Raw genomic sequence first — 18,621 nt, 5'->3', positions numbered from 1 at the left:
TCATGATACAAACATATTTAGAACAGTGTTTCTCAACCTCATGCCATTTACCCTGTTTGTTTTTGGGGGCCTGTCTTGTGCAGTGTAGGGTGTTTAGCAGTACCCCTGGCCTTTACCCACTAGATGCCAGTAATACTCCCACCCTATCCCCCATCATCATAATCAAAAATGTCTCCAGACATCCCCAAATGTCTCCTGCCGGAAGTGGGGGTGGGGGAGCGCTTTCCTTTGAGAATGCTGATTAAGGAAAATGGAGGTAAATAGAGAAAAACAGCTACACGAGTTGGAAGTCATTGGCTCTGAGGAGCAAAACCTGGAGGAAGAGGGGTAAAAAGAAAAGAGCTGGCTTTTCCAGAGAGCTTTTGCTGCTTGGCTTTTTAAATCATATGCATGCATTTCTTTGCTAGAAATAAATTTTTTTAACAACATTCGAGTGGCCGTGTTATTACACATGAAGTTAGGATGCTTTCCCAACTCTTGTTTTGCTAAAGCTGTCTCCTCCACAGCGTAACAGTGCATTAAATGAGTTTTTTAGTTGTCCCAGAAATTTGGCTGAACCCCCAAAGCTGAGAACAAAGAGTGCTTATTGCCTATACATTTGGAAGAAGGATGCCAGTCAATCTATCCCGAACTATGAATGAATGACCCAGGCTCTCTTGAGTGTGTCACTTTTAACAGAATATATGAGGGAACGAGAAGACTGACTTGGAATGAGAATTTTCCAGGGAGAGGTTAAAACCCTATCCATTTCCCTTCCACCTGCAGTCAAGTAAGGAAGGACTGCAAGAAAGCTACTCAGAGTGCTGAGCAGCACCCCCTGGAGTTTGTGGAGACTGCTGCCTAATTCTTGCATGAAAAAGTCCAGCTGCTCTAAAAAATAAAGTTTTTAAAAAACTTTCAAGTGAACCTGCACGTGGATGTTTATAGCAGCTTTATTCATAATTGCCAAACCTTGGAAGCAACCAAGATGGCCTTCAGTAGATGAATGGGTAAACTGTGGTACATCCAGACAATGAAATATTCAGTGTTAAAAAGGAATGAGCTATCAAGCCATGAAAAGACATAAAGGAACCTTAAATGCATATTACTTCGTGAAAGAAGTCAACCTGATGTAGCTTAATACTGTATGATCCCAATTGAACGACATTCTAAAGAAGGCCAAACTGACCAGGCACAGTGACTCATGCCTGTAATCCCAGCACTTTGGGAGGCTGAGGTGGGCACATTGCCTGAGCCTAGGAGTTCAAGGCCAGCCTGGAAAACATGGGGAAACTCTGTCTCTACAGAAATTAGCCAGGTGTGATGGTGCACACCTGTAGTCTCAACTACTAGGGAGGCTGAGGTGGGAGGATTGCTTGAGGCTGGGAGGTTGTGGCTGCAGTGAGCCGTGAACATGCCCCCACACACCAGCCTGGGCGACAGAGCAAGACTGTCTTTAAAAAGACAGTAAAAAGATCACTAGTTTCCAGGGGTTGGGGGGAGGGAAGGATGAATAGGCCACAGAGAATTTCTCACCAGTGAAACTACTTTATATCAGACTATCATGGTGGCTACCTGTCATTGTACATTGGCATAGACTGTACCACACCAAGAGTAAACCTAATGTAAACTGTGGACTTTGGGTGATAATGATAGGTCAGTGTGGGTTCATCACTCGTAACAGATGTGCCACTCTGGAGGGGGATGTTGGTAGTGGGGGAGGCTGTGCATACATAAGGGCAGGGGATATATGGAAAACCTCTGTATCTTTTGCTCAATTTGCTGTGAACCTAAACTGCTCTAAAAAGTCTATTTAAAAAAAAAAATGTGTCAAGGATGATGTGAACTGCCTAGGACAGCAGAGTGAGGGAAAGAGTCCTCCAGAGGGTGTGACCTGCACTTCCAGAGTTTCTTGGGAGTTAAATGCCAAGCTTTCCCATTGGATAACTGGGCATCCTGGAAGGTAACGAGGCTTGGCTCATTTGATAGGTACCTGCCCAAGAAGACTGCCTACAGGATGAGCATACGCCAGCCGAAATTACCTGGAAAGCCGTACCTTCTGATAAGAGTTGGAGGGAGGATATCTAAGAGTCAGGAGGAAGGAGCATTACATAGTTAGGGCATAGTAACTGGGAGTCCTTTATTGCAAAGGGGTCTCCAGAGAACCCATAAAATCACTCCATTGGAGAAAGAGCTCGCATTTGTGCGTCAACACCAAATTACAATGGCACCCACTAAGATAAGACTTTTTTCTGCTTTTATCTAATTTGTGAAAGAATAAAGCAGAAAAAAAAAATCACCCACTGGCAAAAAGGAGATGATAATGGAAACTGTCTCAACCTGGACTCTATCAGCACCAAGGTAAGATGATGTGCAGGATTGGGGTAGGGTAGGTTGCAGCTTAAATTCAGATGGGCTTCACTCATTCATCAGAAATAAAGAACCAAGAGAAAAACACATGTAACCCCTCTGTCTTCTAATGATCTCCCATTTCTGTTTGGTTTTTAATCCCACAGGCTTAGCCTTTGCAATGCTGGCAGCTGTGCCTCCGATATTTGGCCTGTACTCTTCATTTTATCCTGTTATCATGTATTGTTTTTTGGGAACCTCCAGACACATATCAATAGGTAAAAGCTTATACTTGATATTCTACTACCTTCCCTTGTGTATTTCCAGCCTTTGCAATGTGCCAAAGAAATAGTATGGTCGTTATTAAAAATTGTCTTAATAACAACTTCTGTTACTGCATACACAACAGATGCATTAAAAACCTACACTCGGCCAGGCGTGGTGGCTCACCCCTGTAATCCCTGCACTCTGGGAGGCCGAGGCGGGCAGATTGCCTGAGGTCAGAAGTTTGAGACCAGCCAGACCAACATGGTGAAACCCCATCTCTTTGTAAAAATACAAAAATTAGCCAGGCTTGGTGATGGGCACCTGTAATCCCAGCTACGCAGGAGGCTGAGGAAGGAGAATCACTTCAACCTGGGAGGCGGAGGTTGCAGTGAGCTGAGATCGCACCACTGCACTCCAGCCTGGGCAACAGAACAAGACTCCGTCTCAAAAAAAAAAAAAAAACTACACGCCTCCCAAGATTTCTAGAACTTACAACTTTCTTATAATCTTGGAATAATAAAAAAGACAATTTTCTGATGTAAAAGGACAATTGTTGAAATCTGTGAAATGAGATAAATGCTTCATTTCATGATGTAATTTGCCAGCATCTGGTTTTTATTTTTATACTAATGGTAGTATTTCAAGTTCCTAATCACTCTTCACGTATTTCATTTTTATCGTATTTGGGGCTCTGAATTGTACATATTTTCAGTTTATCAGAGGCATATGGATTTCATAATAGTCCTGGTACTACCTAAGGCTACCGCCTAGCACACACACACTTTCCAGATATCTACTGTTTGGTAACAAATACCCTCAAAATGTAGCAGCTTTACAACAACAATCATGTTTGTATCTTCCATAGTGCCTGCAGGTCAGGACTTGGGAAGGACTGGTCTGGGTAATTCTTCCTCTCTCCCTTTTTCCTCCCTCCCTTCCCTCTTCCCTGCCTTCCTTTCTCCATGCAGTCCCAGGAATTCTCCACTTGGCCTAGTTGGAGCTTTCTTACACGTGGTGACTCAGGGCTTCAGGAGAAGGTGGAAGTTGCAGCCCTTTTATTACCAAGCCTCGGAAGTCACGCAGCTTCCCTTCTGCTGCATTCTTTTGTTTACTAACAAGTCAAAGCCAACCCAGATTCAAGGAGAAATTAGACTCCACCTCTTGATGGGGAAATATCAAGAAGAGTAGGTGAATGGAAGATATTGCTATGTCTACTTTTGGAAAATACAGTCTGCATGCACACACATGCGCATGCACACACACACAGTTGCTCACACACCAGAGGCGGGACACTAAAGAAGGGAGCGTAGCCTTCTTTCAAGCATGACTTCTTGACCTCAACTTTGTCTCTTGGTGTACTGGCAAAAACCCTATCAGATACTCTGAATTAGTTAGTGTCCTTGAACCCTGAACAGGGATCTTCATGCTTCATTATTTCAGGTCCTTTTGCTGTTATTAGCCTGATGATTGGTGGTGTGGCTGTTCGATTAGTACCAGATGATATAGTCATTCCAGGAGGAGTAAATGCAACCAATGGCACAGAGGCCAGAGATGCCTTGAGAGTGAAAGTCGCCATGTCTGTGACCTTACTTTCAGGAATCATTCAGGTAAGGCTCAAAGATGGGGAAATGGACTGTCTCATTTGTTAACCTAACAGGTATCTACTGAGAGCTCTTAGCTGGTCTTCCTACACGGTGGGTGGGGTCTGCCAGAGAAACCCCAAAGCTCCAGAAGTAACTGCAGACCAACTGCATGCCTTATTCACAACTATGAGTGACCAGCAAGCAAGCTTCAGGTGGATGCTTTAAAGATCCCAAAAGCAAGACAAGTTTGACACAGCAGGATTGATTAGTGCTGGGAGAGTATATTCCTCTCTGCTTGGTGGGAACAGCCAATGATCATGATCACGCACTTTAGTCTACATGATGAAGCATGCCCCCAGCTCCATGAGAGACAGGGAAGGCATTAGTGTGGCCAGTGCACTGTGGGACACCAAGGCACTCCAGACTTTCCTCTGTTTTCTGTATAACCAGTGATTGATTTGTTAGCTACTTACCCACTTCATGTACAAGTTTGCAGTGTTAGAAAATGGTCCAGAGGCTGGGCGCAGTGGCTCACACCTTTAATCCCAGCACTTTGGGAGGCTGAGGCAGGTGGATCACAAGGTCAGGAGTTCAAGACCAGCCTGGCCAACATAGTGAAACCCCGTCTCTACTAAAAATACAAAAATTAGCTGGGCATGGTGGCATGCACCTGAAGTCCCAGCTACTCAGGAGCCTGAGGCAGGAGAATCACTTGAACCTGGGAGGCGAAGGTTGCAGTGAGCCAAGACCGTGACACTGCCTGGGTGAAACAGCGAGACTCCATCTCAAAAAAAAAAAAAAAGCCGGGCGCGGTGGCTCAAGCCTGTAATCCCAGCACTTTGGGAGGCCGAGATGGGCGGATCACGAGGTCAGGAGATCAAGACCATCCTGGCTAACACAGTGAAACCCCATCTCTACTAAAAAATACAAAAAACTAGCCAGGCGTGGTGGCGGGCGCCTGTAGTCCCAGCTACTCGGGAGGCTGAGGCAGGAGAATGGCGTAAACCCGGGAGGCGGAGCTTGCAGTGAGCTGAGATCCGGCCACTGCAGTCCAGCCCGGGCTACAGAGCAAGACTCCGTCTCAAAAAAAAAAAAAAAAAAAAAAAAAGGAAAATGGTCAAGAAAGAACTGGTATATTTGCTGTGGGTCTTAACTTCCTGACCTATCATGTGATTCATTTGTTTCTTTGTCATTAAAAAAAAATAGTTTTGCCTAGGTGTCTGTAGGTTTGGATTTGTGGCCATATATCTCACAGAGCCTCTGGTCCGTGGGTTTACCACTGCAGCAGCTGTGCATGTCTTCACCTCCATGTTAAAATATCTGTTTGGAGTTAAAACAAAGCGGTACAGTGGAATCTTTTCAGTGGTGTATGTAAGTAAGCAACTCCCTGACGTTCTGGTACTTTTTTTTTTCTTTATTTCCCCCACTTCTCTTCTGTATCTCTTTTTACTTTCAAGACTCATTTTTCTTTTACTCTAGTAATTTCCATAAAAAAGGAAAAATTCATTTATTCTAAGGTTTTCTGAAAAGAGTGTTACAAAGAGGACTAAACCTTAAATTCTCTATTATTAATATGTGATACTGCCCAGTTCACAAGGAATTTCTCGCTAGGTCTTTATTTGGTGACTGCACCATCACTCTAATTAGGTGAAGAGAGAGCTTTTTCTTACAACCAAATCGTGGTCTTTTTGGAAACTAACAAATAATTTAAAGGCATGAGGGGAGAACATCTCTCTCTCTCAAAAACTGCTAATTCAGGCTGGGTGCGTGGCTCACGCCTGTAATCCCAGCACTTTGGGAGGCCGAGACGGGCAGATCACGAGGTCAGGAGATCGAGACCATCCTGGCTAACATGGTGAAACCCCATCACTACTAAAAATACAAAAAAATTAGCTGGTGTTATGGCAGGCGCCTGTGGTCCCAGCTACTCAGGAGGCTGAGGCAGAAGAATGGCATGAACCTAGGAGGCGGAGCTTGTAGTGAGCTGAGATCGCGCCACTGCACTCCAGCCTGGGCGACAGAGTGAGACTCCGTCTCAAAAAAAAACCAACTCCTAATTCAAACCAGCAAAAAAAATAAGGCTGTAAAAGATTTAACTAACATAAATCTTTTAGTTACATAGACCCCTTACCAAACTCAGAGAAAATATAAATTATTTGCAAGCACTTAAGGAACAATGGTACTAACCGATCATGTTGAAATTGATCATGTGAAACTGATCAGCAATTCTAAAAATTCAATGTTTTTTCACACAGTGCAATATAATTAAAAATCAAAAGCTAAACATAGCTTTAAAACTCCCACATATTTAGAAACCAAAAAACATTTCTAAATGACCCGTGAATAAAGAGGGAATTAGGAAATAATTAGAATTAATTGATAGAAGTACTACATATCAAAACCTCTGAGATGCTGTTAAAGCTGTCCTTGGAAAGAGGCCTGCAGTCTTTGTAGGTATTTATGTGCTAGGCACTGGGTGCCAAGATGCAGCTGTGAGCTGAGACGATACAGGCCTTTCCCTCTGGAACTTTCAGTCCAGTGGGAAGATAGTAAACCTTTAATTACATACATGTGTAATCGATTACAATTTGTGTTGCGTGCTATGAAGGAGAAGTACCAGCTGCTCTGAAAGTTAAATAGGGAGACCTTGAGATTAGGGGTCTAGGAAAGGCACTTTGAGGAAGTGACATTTAGATTGAGTCATTGACTGGTTAAAATGGAATCAGACTTTAGGAATATTCTCTAAATAACAAAATTCTTAGTCTCCCATAATAGCTGTTACCGTACTTCTTACTCTGAGACTTCTCGAAATGCCTTTTCACAAAGGAAATAAACATACTGAGTACTCTAGGCATCGATAGGAAAGGGTGCATGGCCTGGGCTGAGCAGGAAGTCTACTTTATTGGGTTTCAAATGAGAATTGACTATATTTGAGGTGCCCAGTTGGTAACCCTGGGATATAATTAAGTGGATTTCTTCTTTAGTTCTCCTAGGTTCCTTTCCCAGACATCAGCACTCTTGACTTCAAAGTCCTGCTAACAATACTTTCTCCTCCTTTGAGCTCCTAAAAGCTTTTCTATGTATTTACCTTTGGAGTACTTTGCCATCAACCCTTAATTCTTTCCAAGTGCTCAGGACTCAGCTTCAGGGTTCCTTTTCTGAATTTTATAATATTACATGGAGACATCAGCATATGATAAGAATAACTGTTTGATTGGAATAACTATAAGGCTGGGTGCAGTGGCTCACACCTGTAATCCCAGCACTTTGGGAGGCCGAGGCAGGCAGATGACTTGAGGTCAGGAGTTCGAGACCAGCCTGACCAACATGTTGAAACCCCATGTCTACTAAAAATACAAAAATTAACTGGGCATGGCAGCAGGCGCTGATAATCCCAGCTACTCAGGAGGCTGAGGCAGGAGAATCGCTTGAACTTGGGAGGCAGAGGTTGCAGTGAGCCAAAATCATGCCACTGCACTCCAACCTGGGCAGCAGAGCAAGACTGTGTCTCCAAAAAAAAAAAAGAATAACAACTATTTAAAAAAAAAGAGTAACAACTGTAAAGTTGTAGACTGGGTAAAAATACCTCCTAATTGGTGGAAGCTACAAAGAGAGATTTCAGCCTGAGAACTTTTAACTAGAAATACCCAGTGGAATGGTTGATGTGAATTAGTGCACTAGACAGTCTCTGTCTCTCCCAGGGGCAATTTCTTGATGTAAACATCCAGCGTTCACTGTGTTACAGAGTACAGTTGCTGTGTTGCAGAATGTTAAAAACCTCAACGTGTGTTCCCTAGGCGTCGGGCTGATGGTTTTTGGTTTGCTGTTGGGTGGCAAGGAGTTTAATGAGAGATTTAAAGAGAAATTGCCGGCGCCTATTCCTTTAGAGTTCTTTGCGGTAAGTCACCTTGGGTCAATGACCTATTCAACTTCTATGACTGCATTTACTTATTTCTGTAAGGGATTTTGAAGTGGATGAAAGGAATTTTTTGCTCTCAATTCTGCCAAAAGAAGGTTACAATTTGTCAAAGAAATTTGACAAATTCATTGACAAGAAAGTAAAAAGAAAAAGCCTTAAAACATAGACACAGATGATTTTTTAAATTATATGTAAGACTATACATGAAAATTTTAACATTAATTATAAGTGATGGGGTTATGGAAGAGTTTCTCCTCAAATTTTTGTTGGTTAATTCTTTTGTAATGAGCACATATTACTTTCGTAACCTAAAAAAAAAAAATCCATTTCCATTTTGACAGAGCAAAGGTTCCCAAACTTTCTCCATCCCTTGACACTCCTAAGCCAAAAGAAATACCTTACAGTTCCATTTATTAAGTGGTTAGTTCCAAACACTTTAATAATATTTATGATTAACAACTTCATAGTTGTTTTTAAAAATATGCACAGAAATTGGAATAAAAATATTTTATTATGTTAAGTAACCACAATTATTTAATCATGGAATGCATATGCCCGATGGGAACTGCATAGATCCTCAAATCTCAGAATCAAAAAGGGTACTGCTATCCTCATTTCCTGTTCACATGAATATGTATATGGTTCCTGCTTTTTCATCACAGCAACCACTGAACACCCAGCTTTGCAAAGATACGGCGTTATTGAAAGGAACACAGTGTTCAAACTGTGAACTACTGCCAACTAGAAGTTTGCACAGTGCCCAATAGATGTCACTGTTTCACTGGGGACCTTTTAATATCCAAAGTGTCCCATAGAGTGCCCTTGGCATCCTGGGACTTGTTTGCACATGTGTGGGAGCTACAAGGAGAAGAAATGAAGAGTAGGCTGGGTGTGGTGGCTCCACACCTGTAATCCCAGCACTTTGGGAGGCCAAGGCAGGCAGATCACTTGAGGCCAGGAGTTCGAGGCCAGCCTGGCCAACATGGTGAAACCCTGTCTCTACTAAAAATACAAAAAATTAGCCAGGTGTGGTGAAATGCACCTGGAAACCCAGCTACTTGGAAGACTGAGGCATGAGAATTGCTTGAACCTGGGAGGCAGAGGTTGCAGTGAGCCAAGATCGCACCTCGCACTCCAGCCTGGGTGACAGAGCAAGATTCTGTCTCAAAAGAAATGAAGAGTACATTTGGGGGTAAAGGGCTGGCAAGATGGCCAAATAGGAACAACTCTGGTCTGCAGTTCCCAGCGAGATCAACACAGAAGGCAGGTGATTTCTGCATTTCCAACTGAGGTACCTGGCTCACCTCATTGGGACTGGTTAGACAATAGGTGCAGCCCACAGAGGGCAAAATGAAGCAGGGTGGGACATCACCTCACCCAGGAAGTGCAAGGATTCAGGGAACTCCCTCCCTTAGCCAAGGGAAGCTGTGAGGGACTGTGCTGTGAGGAACAGTGCATTCTGGCCCAGACACTATGCTTTTCTCATGGTCTTCACAACCCACAGACTAGGAGATTCCCCTGGGTGCCTACACCACCAAGATTCCCTTGGATTTCAAGCACAAAACTGGGCAGCTATTTGGGCAGACACTGAACTAGCTGCAGGAGTTTTTTTTCATACCCCAGTGGTGCCTGGAACACCAGTGAGACAGAACCGTTCACTCCGCTGAAAAGGGGGCTAAAGCCAGGGAGCCAAGTGGTCTAGCTCCAGCGGATCCCACCCCCACAGAGCCCAGAAAGCTAAGCTCCATTGGCTTGAAATTCTCGCTGCCAGCACAGCAGTCTGAAGTCAACCTGGGATGCTCAAACTTGGTAGGGGGAGGGGCACCTACCATTACTGAGGCTTGAGTAGGCGATTTTCCCCTCACAGTGTAAACAAAGCCACCTGGAAGGTCCAACTGGGCGGATCCCACCATAGCTCAGCAAAACTGCTGTAGCCAGACTCCTTCTCTAGGTTCCTCCTCTCTGGACAGGGCATCTCTGAAAGAAAGGCAGCAGCCACAATCAGGGGCTTATAGGTAAAACTCCCATCTCCCTGGGACAGAGAACCTGGGGGAAGGGGCAGCTGTGGTCACAGCTTCAGCAAACTTAAACATTCCTATCTGCCAGCTCTGAAGAGAGCACCAGATCTGCCAGCACAGCATTCGAGTTCTGCTAAGAGACAGACTGCCTTTTCAAGTGGGTCCCTGAACCCCGTAACTCCTGACTGGGAGACACCTCCCAGTAGGGGCCAAAGACACCTCATACAGGAGACCTCTGGCTAGCATCTGGCGGGTGTCCCTCTGGGACAAAGCTTTTAGAGGAAGGAACAGGCAGCAATCTTTGCTGTTCTGAGCCTTCACTGGTGATACCCAGGCAAACAGGGTCTGGAGTGGACCTCATCAAACTCCAGCACACCTGCAGCAGAGGAGCCTGTCAGAAGGAAAACTAACAAACAGAAAGGAATAGCATCAACATCAACAAAAAGGACATCCGCACAAAAACCCCATCTGAAGGTCACCAACAGCAAAGACCAAAGGTAGATAAATCCATGAAGATGAGGAACAACCAGTGCAAAAAAACTGAAAATTCCAAAAGCCAGAATGCCTCTTCTTCTTCAAACGATCACAACTCCTCGCCAGCAAGGGAACAAAACTGGATAGAGAATGAGTTTGATGAATGCATTGAAGTAGGCTTCAAAAGGTGGGTAATAACAAACTTCTCTGAGCTAAAGGAACATATTTTAACCCAATGGAAGGAAGTTAAGAACCTTGAAAAAAGGTTAGAGGAATTGCTAACTAGAATAACCAGTTTAGAGAAGAACATAAGTGACCTGATGGAGCTGAAAAACACAGCACAAGAATTTCCTGAAGCATACACAAGTATCAATAGCCAAATCAATCAAGCAGAAGAAAGGGTATCAGAGATTGAAGATCAACTTAATGAAATAAAGCTTGAAGACAAGATTAGAGGGAAAAAAAGAATGAAAAGGAATGAACAAAACCTCTAAGAAATATGGGACTATGTGAAAAGACCAAACCTACGTTTGATTGTTTTACCTGAAAGTGATGGGGTGAATGGAACCAAGTTGGAAAACACTCTTCAGGACATTATCCAGGAGAACTTCCCCAACCTAGCAAGACAGGCCAACATTCAAATTCAGGAAATACAGAGAACATCACAAAGATGCTCCTCAACAAGAGCAACCCCAAGACACGTAATCATCAGATTCACCAAGGTTGAAATGAAGAAAAAAATGTTAAGGGCAGCCAGAGAGAAAGGTCGGGTTACCCACAAAGGGAAGCCCATCAGACTAACAGCAGATCTCTCTGCAGAAACCCTATAAACCAGAAGAGAGTGGAGACCAAAATTCAACATTCATAAAGAAAAGAGTTTTCAACCCAGAATTTCATATCCAGCCAAACTAAGCTTCGTAAGCAAAGGAGAAATAAAATCTTTACAGACAAGCAAATGCTGAGAGATTTTGTCACCACCAGGCCTGCCTTACAAGAGCTCCTGAGGAAGCACTAAATATGGAAAGGAAAAACCGGTACCAGCCACTGCAAAAACATACCAAAATGTAAAAACCATTGATACTGTGAAGAAACTGCATCAACTGATGGGCAAAATAACCAGCTAGCATCATAATGACAAGATCAAATTCCACATAACAATTTTTTTTTTTTGAAACAAAGTCTTGCTCTTGTCCCCCAGGGTGAAGTGCAATGGCACAATCTCAGTTCACTGCAACCTCCGCTTCCTGAGTTCAAGCAATTCTCCTGCCTCAGCCTCCTGAGTAGCTGAGATTACAGGTGCCTGCCACCACGCCCAGCTAATTTTTGTATTGTTAGTAGAAACGGAGTTTCACCATGTTGGCCACACTGGTCTCGAACTCCTGACCTCAGGTGATCAGCCCGCCTCAGCCTCCCAAAGTGCTAGGATTGCGGCATGAGTCACCACACCTGGCCCACACGTAACAATGTTAACCTTAAATGTAAATGGGCTAAATGCCCCAATTGAAAGACACAGACTGGCAAATTGGATAAAGAGTCAAAACCCATCAGTGTGCTGTATTCAGGAGACTCATCTCGTGTACAAAGACACACATTGGCTCAAAATAAAGGGATAGAGGAAGATTTACCAAGCAAATGAAAAGCGAAAAAAAAAAACACACACACAGAGGGTTGCAATTCTAGTCTCTGATAAAACAGACTTTAAACCAGCAAAGATCAAAAAAAGACAAAGAATGGCATTACATAGTGATAAAGAGATCAATGTGGCAAGAAGAGCTAACTATCCTAAATATATATGCACCCAATACGGGAGCACCCAGATTCATAAAGCAAAGTCCTCAGAGACCTACAAAGAGACTTAGACTCCCACACAATAATAGTGGGAGACTTTAACACCCCACTGTCAATATTAGACAGGTCAGTGACAGAAAATTAACAAGCATATTCAGGACTTGAACTCAGCTCTGGACCAAGCAAACTTAATAGATATCTACAGAACTCTGCACCCCAAATCAACAGAATATACATTCTTCTCAGCACCACATCACACTTATTCTAATATTGACCTCATAATTGGAAGTAAAACACTCCTCAGCAAATGCAAAAGAACAGAAATCATAACAAACAGTCTCTCAGACCACAGTGCAGTCAAATTAGAACTCACGATTAAGAAACTCACTCAAAACTGCACAACTACATGGAAACTGAAAAACCTGCTCCTGAATGACTACTGGGTAAATAACAGTATTAAGGCAGAAATAAATAAGTTATTTGAAACCAATGAGAACAAAGACACAACATACCAGAATCTCTGGGACACAGCTAATGCAGCGGTTAGAGGGAAATTTATAGCACTAAATGCCCACAGGAGAAAGTGGGAAATTCTAAAATCAACACCCTAACATCACAATTTAAATAACTAGAGAAGCAAGAGCAAACAAATCCAAAAGCTAGCAGAAGACAAGTGATAACTAAGTTCAGAGCAGAACTGAAGGAGATAGAGACAAGAAAAACCCTTCAAAAAAATCAGTGAATCCAGGAGCTGGTTTTCTGAAAAGATTAACAAAATAGATAGACCATTAGCCAGACTAATAAAGAAGAAAAGACAGAAGAATCAAATAGACACAATAAAAAATGAGAAAGGGGATATCACCACTGATCCCACAGAAATACAAACTACTGGCCGGGCCCGGTGGCTCACGCCTGTAATCCCAGCACTTTGGGAGACTGAGGCAGGTGAATCACAAGGTCAAGAGATCAGGACCTTATTGTCCAACATGGAGAAACCCCCTCTGTATTAAAAATTTTAAAAATTAGCTGGACATGGTGTCCCACGCCTGTAGTCCCAGCTACTCGGGAGGTTGAGGCAGGAGAATCACTTGAGCTGGGAGGCAGAAGTTGCAGTGAGCCAAGATCAAACCACTGCACTCCAGCCTGGGCAACTGAGCGAGAATGAGACTGTGCCTCAACAACAACAACAAAAAAAGCTACCATCAGAGAATACTATAAACACCTCTATGTAAATTAACTAGAAAATCTAGAAGAAATGGATAAATTCCTGGACACATACACCCTCCCAAGCCTAAACCAGAAAGAAGTTGAATCCCTAAATAGACCAATAACAAGTTCTGAAATTGAGGCAGCAATTAATAGCCTACCAACCAAAAAACAAAAAGTCCAGGACCAGACAAATTCACAGCCGAATTCTACCAGAGGTACAAAGAGGAACTGGTACCATTCCTTCTGAAACTACTCCAAACAATAGAAAAAGAGGGAATCCTCCCTAACTCATTTTATGAGGCCAACATCATCCTGATAGCAACACCTGGCAGAGACACAACAACAAAAAAAAGAAAATTTCAGGCCAACATCCCTGATGAACATCGATGCAAAAATCCTCAAAAAAATACTGGCAAACTGAATCCAGGAGCACATTACAAAGCTTATCCACCATGATCAAGTCAGGTTCATCCCTGGGATGCGAGGCTGGTTCAACATACGCAAATCAATAAACATAGCCCATCACATAAACAAAACCAGTGACAAAAACCACACGATTATCTCAATAGATGCAGAAAAGGCCTACGAGAAAATTCAACAGCCTTCGAGCTAAAAACTCTCAAATGAGGTATTGATGGAACATATCAAAATAATAAAAACTATTTATGACAAACCCACAGCCAATATTATACTGAATAGACAAAAACTGGAAGCATTCCCTTTGAAAACCAGCATGAGATAAGGATGCCGTCTCTCACTACTCCTATTAAACATAGTATTGGAACTTCTGGCCAGGGCAATCAGGCAAGAGAAAGAAATAAAGGGTATTCAAATAGGAAGAGAGGAAGTCAAATTGTCTGTGTTTGCAGGTGACATGATTGTATATTTCGAAAAACCCATCATCTCAGCCCAAAGCCTCCTTAAGCTGATAAGCAACTTCAGCAAAGTCTCAGGATACAAAATCAGTGTGCAAAAATCACAAGTATTCCTATACACCAAAAATAAACAGCCAAATCATGAGTGAACTCCCATTCACAATTGCTACAAACAGAATAAAATACCTAGGAATCCAACTTACAAGGGATGTGAAGGACCTCTTCAAGGAGGACTACAAATCAGAGAGGACACAAACAAATGGATAAACATTCCATGCTCATGGATAGGAAGAATCAATATCGTGAAAATGGTCATACTGCCCAAAGTAATTTATACATTCAATGCTATCCCCATCAAGCTGCTATTGACTTTCTTCACAGAATTAGAAAACACTACTTTAAATTTCATATGGGACCAAAAAAAGGCCCGCATAGCCAAGACAATCCTAAGCAAAAAGAACAAAGCTGGAGGCATCACGCTACCTGACTTCAAACTATACTACAAGTCTACAGTAACCAAAACAGTATGGTACTGGTACCAAAACAGATATATAGACCTGTGGAGCAGAACAGAGTCCTCAGAAATAACGCCACACATCTACAACCATCTGATCTTTGACAAACCTGACAAAAACAAGCAATGGGGAAATGATTCCCTATTTAGTAAATGATGTTGGAAAAACTGACTAGCCATATGCAGAAAACTGAAACTGAACCCCTTTCTTACACCTTATACAAAAATTAAGAAGGATTAAACATTATGCAGAAAACTGAAACTGAACCCCTTTCTTACACCTTATACAAAAATTAACTCAAGATGGATTAAACACTATGCAGAAAACTGAAACTGAACCCCTTTCTTACACCTTATACAAAAATTAACTCAAGATGGATTAAAGACTTAAACATTAAGACCTACAACCATAAAAACCCTGGAAGAAAACCTAGACAGTACCATTCAGGACATAGGCATGGGCAAAGACTTCATGACTAAAACAAAAAAAGCAATGGCAACAAAAGCCAAAATTGACAAATGGAATCTAATTAAACTAAAGAGCTTCTGCACAGCAAAAGAAGCTATCAACAGAGTGAACAGGCAGCCTACAGAATGGGAGAAAATTTTTGCAATCTGTCCGTCTGACAAAGGGCTAATATCCAGAATCTACAAGGAACTTAAACAAATTTACAAGAAAGAAATAACCCCATCAAAAAGTGAGCAAAGGATATGAATACTTTTCAAAAGAAGACATTTATGCAACCAACAAACATATGAAAAAAAACTCATCATCACTGGTCACTAGAGAAATGCAAATCAAAACCATAGTAGGATACCATCTCATGCCCATTAGAATGGTGGTCATTAAAAAGTCAGGAAACAACAGATGCTGGAGAGGGTGTGGAAAAATAGGAACGCTTTTACACTGTTGGTGGGAGTGTAAATTAGTTCAACCATTGTGGAAGACAGTGTGGCGATTCCTCAAGGATTTAGAACTACAAATACCGTTTGACCCAGCAATCCCATTACTGTGTATATACCCAAAGGATTATAAATCATTCTACTATAAAGACGCATCCACACGTATTTGTTGTAGCACTATTCACAATAGCAAAGACTTGGAACCAACCCAAATGCCCATCAATGATGGAATAAAGAAAATGTGACACATATATACCATGGAATACTATGCAGCCATAAAAAAGGATGAGTTCCTGTCCTTCGCAGGGGCATGGATGAAGCTGGAAACCATCATTTGCAGCAAACTAACACGGGAACAGAAAACCAAACACCGCATGTTCTCGCAAGTGGGAGTTGAACAATGAGAACACATGGACACAAGGAGGGGAACATCACACACTGGGGCCTGTCCATGGGTGGGGGGCATGGGGAGGGATTGCATTAGGAGAAATACCTAATGTAGATGATGGGTTGATGGGTGCAGCAAACCACCATGGCACATGTATACCTATGTAACCTATGTAACATTCTGCACATGTATCCCAGAACTTAAAGTATAATAAAATAAAAAATTTAAAAATTTAAAAAAGAAATGAAGAGTATAGGTGTCTGATCCAAATTATAGCAAAAAGTTCTAGCTATGAAAACAACTGGCTGGTGTAGCTCACAAGGAAACCAATACCTTCAAACTTTTTTTTTTTTTTTCAGTCTTGTCTATATGGCATTAGTACCTTTTAACAGGCAAAACAAAACAAAATATATCTCTAACAGTTTCAAAACCTCTTCTCTCACTGGGGCTAGACACAGGGTTCCCGTTTTGACTTGGAGTACAGCAAAAGGTTCTGAGCACCCTTGCGAGGGAAAGAAGGCAGGCAAGCCCCAGTTATGAAGTAAATGACACAGCTTGTCTCTCCTGCTTTGGGTTACTAATTCTGTTTCCTAGATTCCCTTTAAAGACTTTTCCATGTTTCCCAGGGTAATGGTTTCCCAGAATTCTAGAAAGTTTAGGGACAGCATCTTTATGACTCCCTTTAAGTGTCAAATTTATTTTTTATTATAAAAATATTTTTTGAGTTTTGCATTCAATTTTATAATACATCTATTTGTGTTGATAAGAAAACAATGGTTTAAATTACCACTGTATAAAAGTAAAGCTCCAGGAGCTTAAGCCATATATATTGTGTGGATTTAAATATTTGAGGCACTCCCCTAGTTAGAGATGCACAAAAAATGCAATTAAGGGTGATGAAAATCATTGTCTTCAACAGAAAAGGATCCTTCCATCAAAAGAGCCAGAATCCCCCATGCCCCTGGTCTCCCAGGCTGCTGTTTCTGATAATAAGCTTACCTTATTATTTGTTTCCTGCAGTGGCCCTCCTCAGGAGGGACTGGCTTCCTTCCCTGGCCAGCTCTGATTTCTTCTCTGTTGGATAACTCTCTCAGAAAGCTCTACAGGCAGTAGTTCCTGGGCATGGAGCAAATTGCTATCTCACCTTTTGTTATGTTTCTCTTGTAACTCATGAGGGATTGTACTTTACACCCCAAGTAAATCTATGCCCTGCCAATCCAGGATGGTCTTATGTACCGTGACCCTCTGTTTGATGTACAGTTCTACCCTGACTTTGTAGCTGAAATGGGAGGAGACAGCTATGGGTTGCTGCTGGGGCCCTATCACCACACTTGGGGCTGCTGTCCTGGAAACAGGATCACCAGGAGGATTCTAAATCCAGACGTACATTTTGTAATCATACAGTGTCATTTTACCACCCTCAAAGCACAGAGTTAAATATCCTTTATTTATAACGTTGTAGCCACAGACTCATTTCACCACCCTAAAGGTAAGGTCAACATTTGAAAGGCTTTATGACCTTTTTCTGTTGCAGTCAACTAGCCAGACACCTCAGTGGAGAAAAGGACAAAGCATGAAGAAAATTCCAGGACATAAACTGTAGAGTTCATTTTAATTATGTGGGGTGGGTCATTAAGAGAAGTTAGAATTGTTGAAGCTAATGGTAATTCTTTTTAAATCTGAATGTTAAAGGTGAGAATAGATTTGACTTGACTAACATATTTGAAGCTGATTTTTGCAGTATTTGAACATTCATTTCTAAAGGTGCATTTGGATTTGTGTCTTTTTAGGTGGTAATGGGAACTGGCATTTCAGCTGGGTTTAACTTGAAAGAATCATACAATGTGGATGTCGTTGGAACACTTCCTCTAGGGTAGGAAAGTAGTTTTAAGTAACCATGTGACTGAAATAATCAATGGATCTATTGCCTCTAACTCTTACTTTAGTACCCTTGCAATGAAAAATAATCATTGGGTGCATTTTATTTTTAGTATTATTGTAGTAAAAAACACATAACAAAATTTTGTCTAAACCTTTTTTTTTTTTTTTTTTTTGAGACGATGTCTCGCTCTGTCACCCAGGCTGTAATGCAGTGGCACCGTCTCGGCTCACTGCAACCTCCATCTCCCGGGTTGAAGCGATTCTCCTGCCTCAGCTTCCCAAGTAGCTGGGATTACAGGCATGTGCTATCACACCCGGCTAATTTTTTTTTTTTTTTTTTTTTTTTTTTTTTAGAGGAAGTCTCACTCTGTCACCCAGGCTGGAGTGCAGTGGCGAGATCTCAGTTCGCTGCAAGCTCCACCTCCTGGGTTCACACCATTCTCCTGCCTCCGCCTCCTGAGTAGCTGGGACTAT

General features: G+C 42.1%; 1 protein-coding gene across 5 annotated transcripts in view; it reads left to right on the top strand.

Annotated features, from left to right (window-relative positions):
- The window catches only part of SLC26A5 (solute carrier family 26 member 5), a 70,967-nt gene that overhangs the window by 27,041 nt on the left and 25,305 nt on the right, over positions 1-18,621 (top strand). For all 5 annotated transcript variants that reach the window (XR_012090396.1, XM_007982476.3, XM_007982475.3 and 2 more), the window contains exons 4-8: positions 2,496-2,606; positions 4,036-4,202; positions 5,385-5,549; positions 7,924-8,076; positions 18,057-18,139. Coding sequence is in view for 4 of the 5 variants with exons in the window: in XM_007982476.3 (XP_007980667.1) it covers positions 2,496-2,606; positions 4,036-4,202; positions 5,385-5,549; positions 7,924-8,076; positions 18,057-18,139 (679 nt within the window). In the remaining variant the exon portion in view is untranslated. The remainder of the gene's footprint in view (positions 1-2,495; positions 2,607-4,035; positions 4,203-5,384; positions 5,550-7,923; positions 8,077-18,056; positions 18,140-18,621) is intronic.

This window comes from Chlorocebus sabaeus, chromosome 21 (assembly GCF_047675955.1).
Source record: "Chlorocebus sabaeus isolate Y175 chromosome 21, mChlSab1.0.hap1, whole genome shotgun sequence".
NCBI lineage: Eukaryota > Metazoa > Chordata > Mammalia > Primates > Cercopithecidae > Chlorocebus > Chlorocebus sabaeus.
This window is presented reverse-complemented; position numbering and strand designations above follow the sequence as displayed.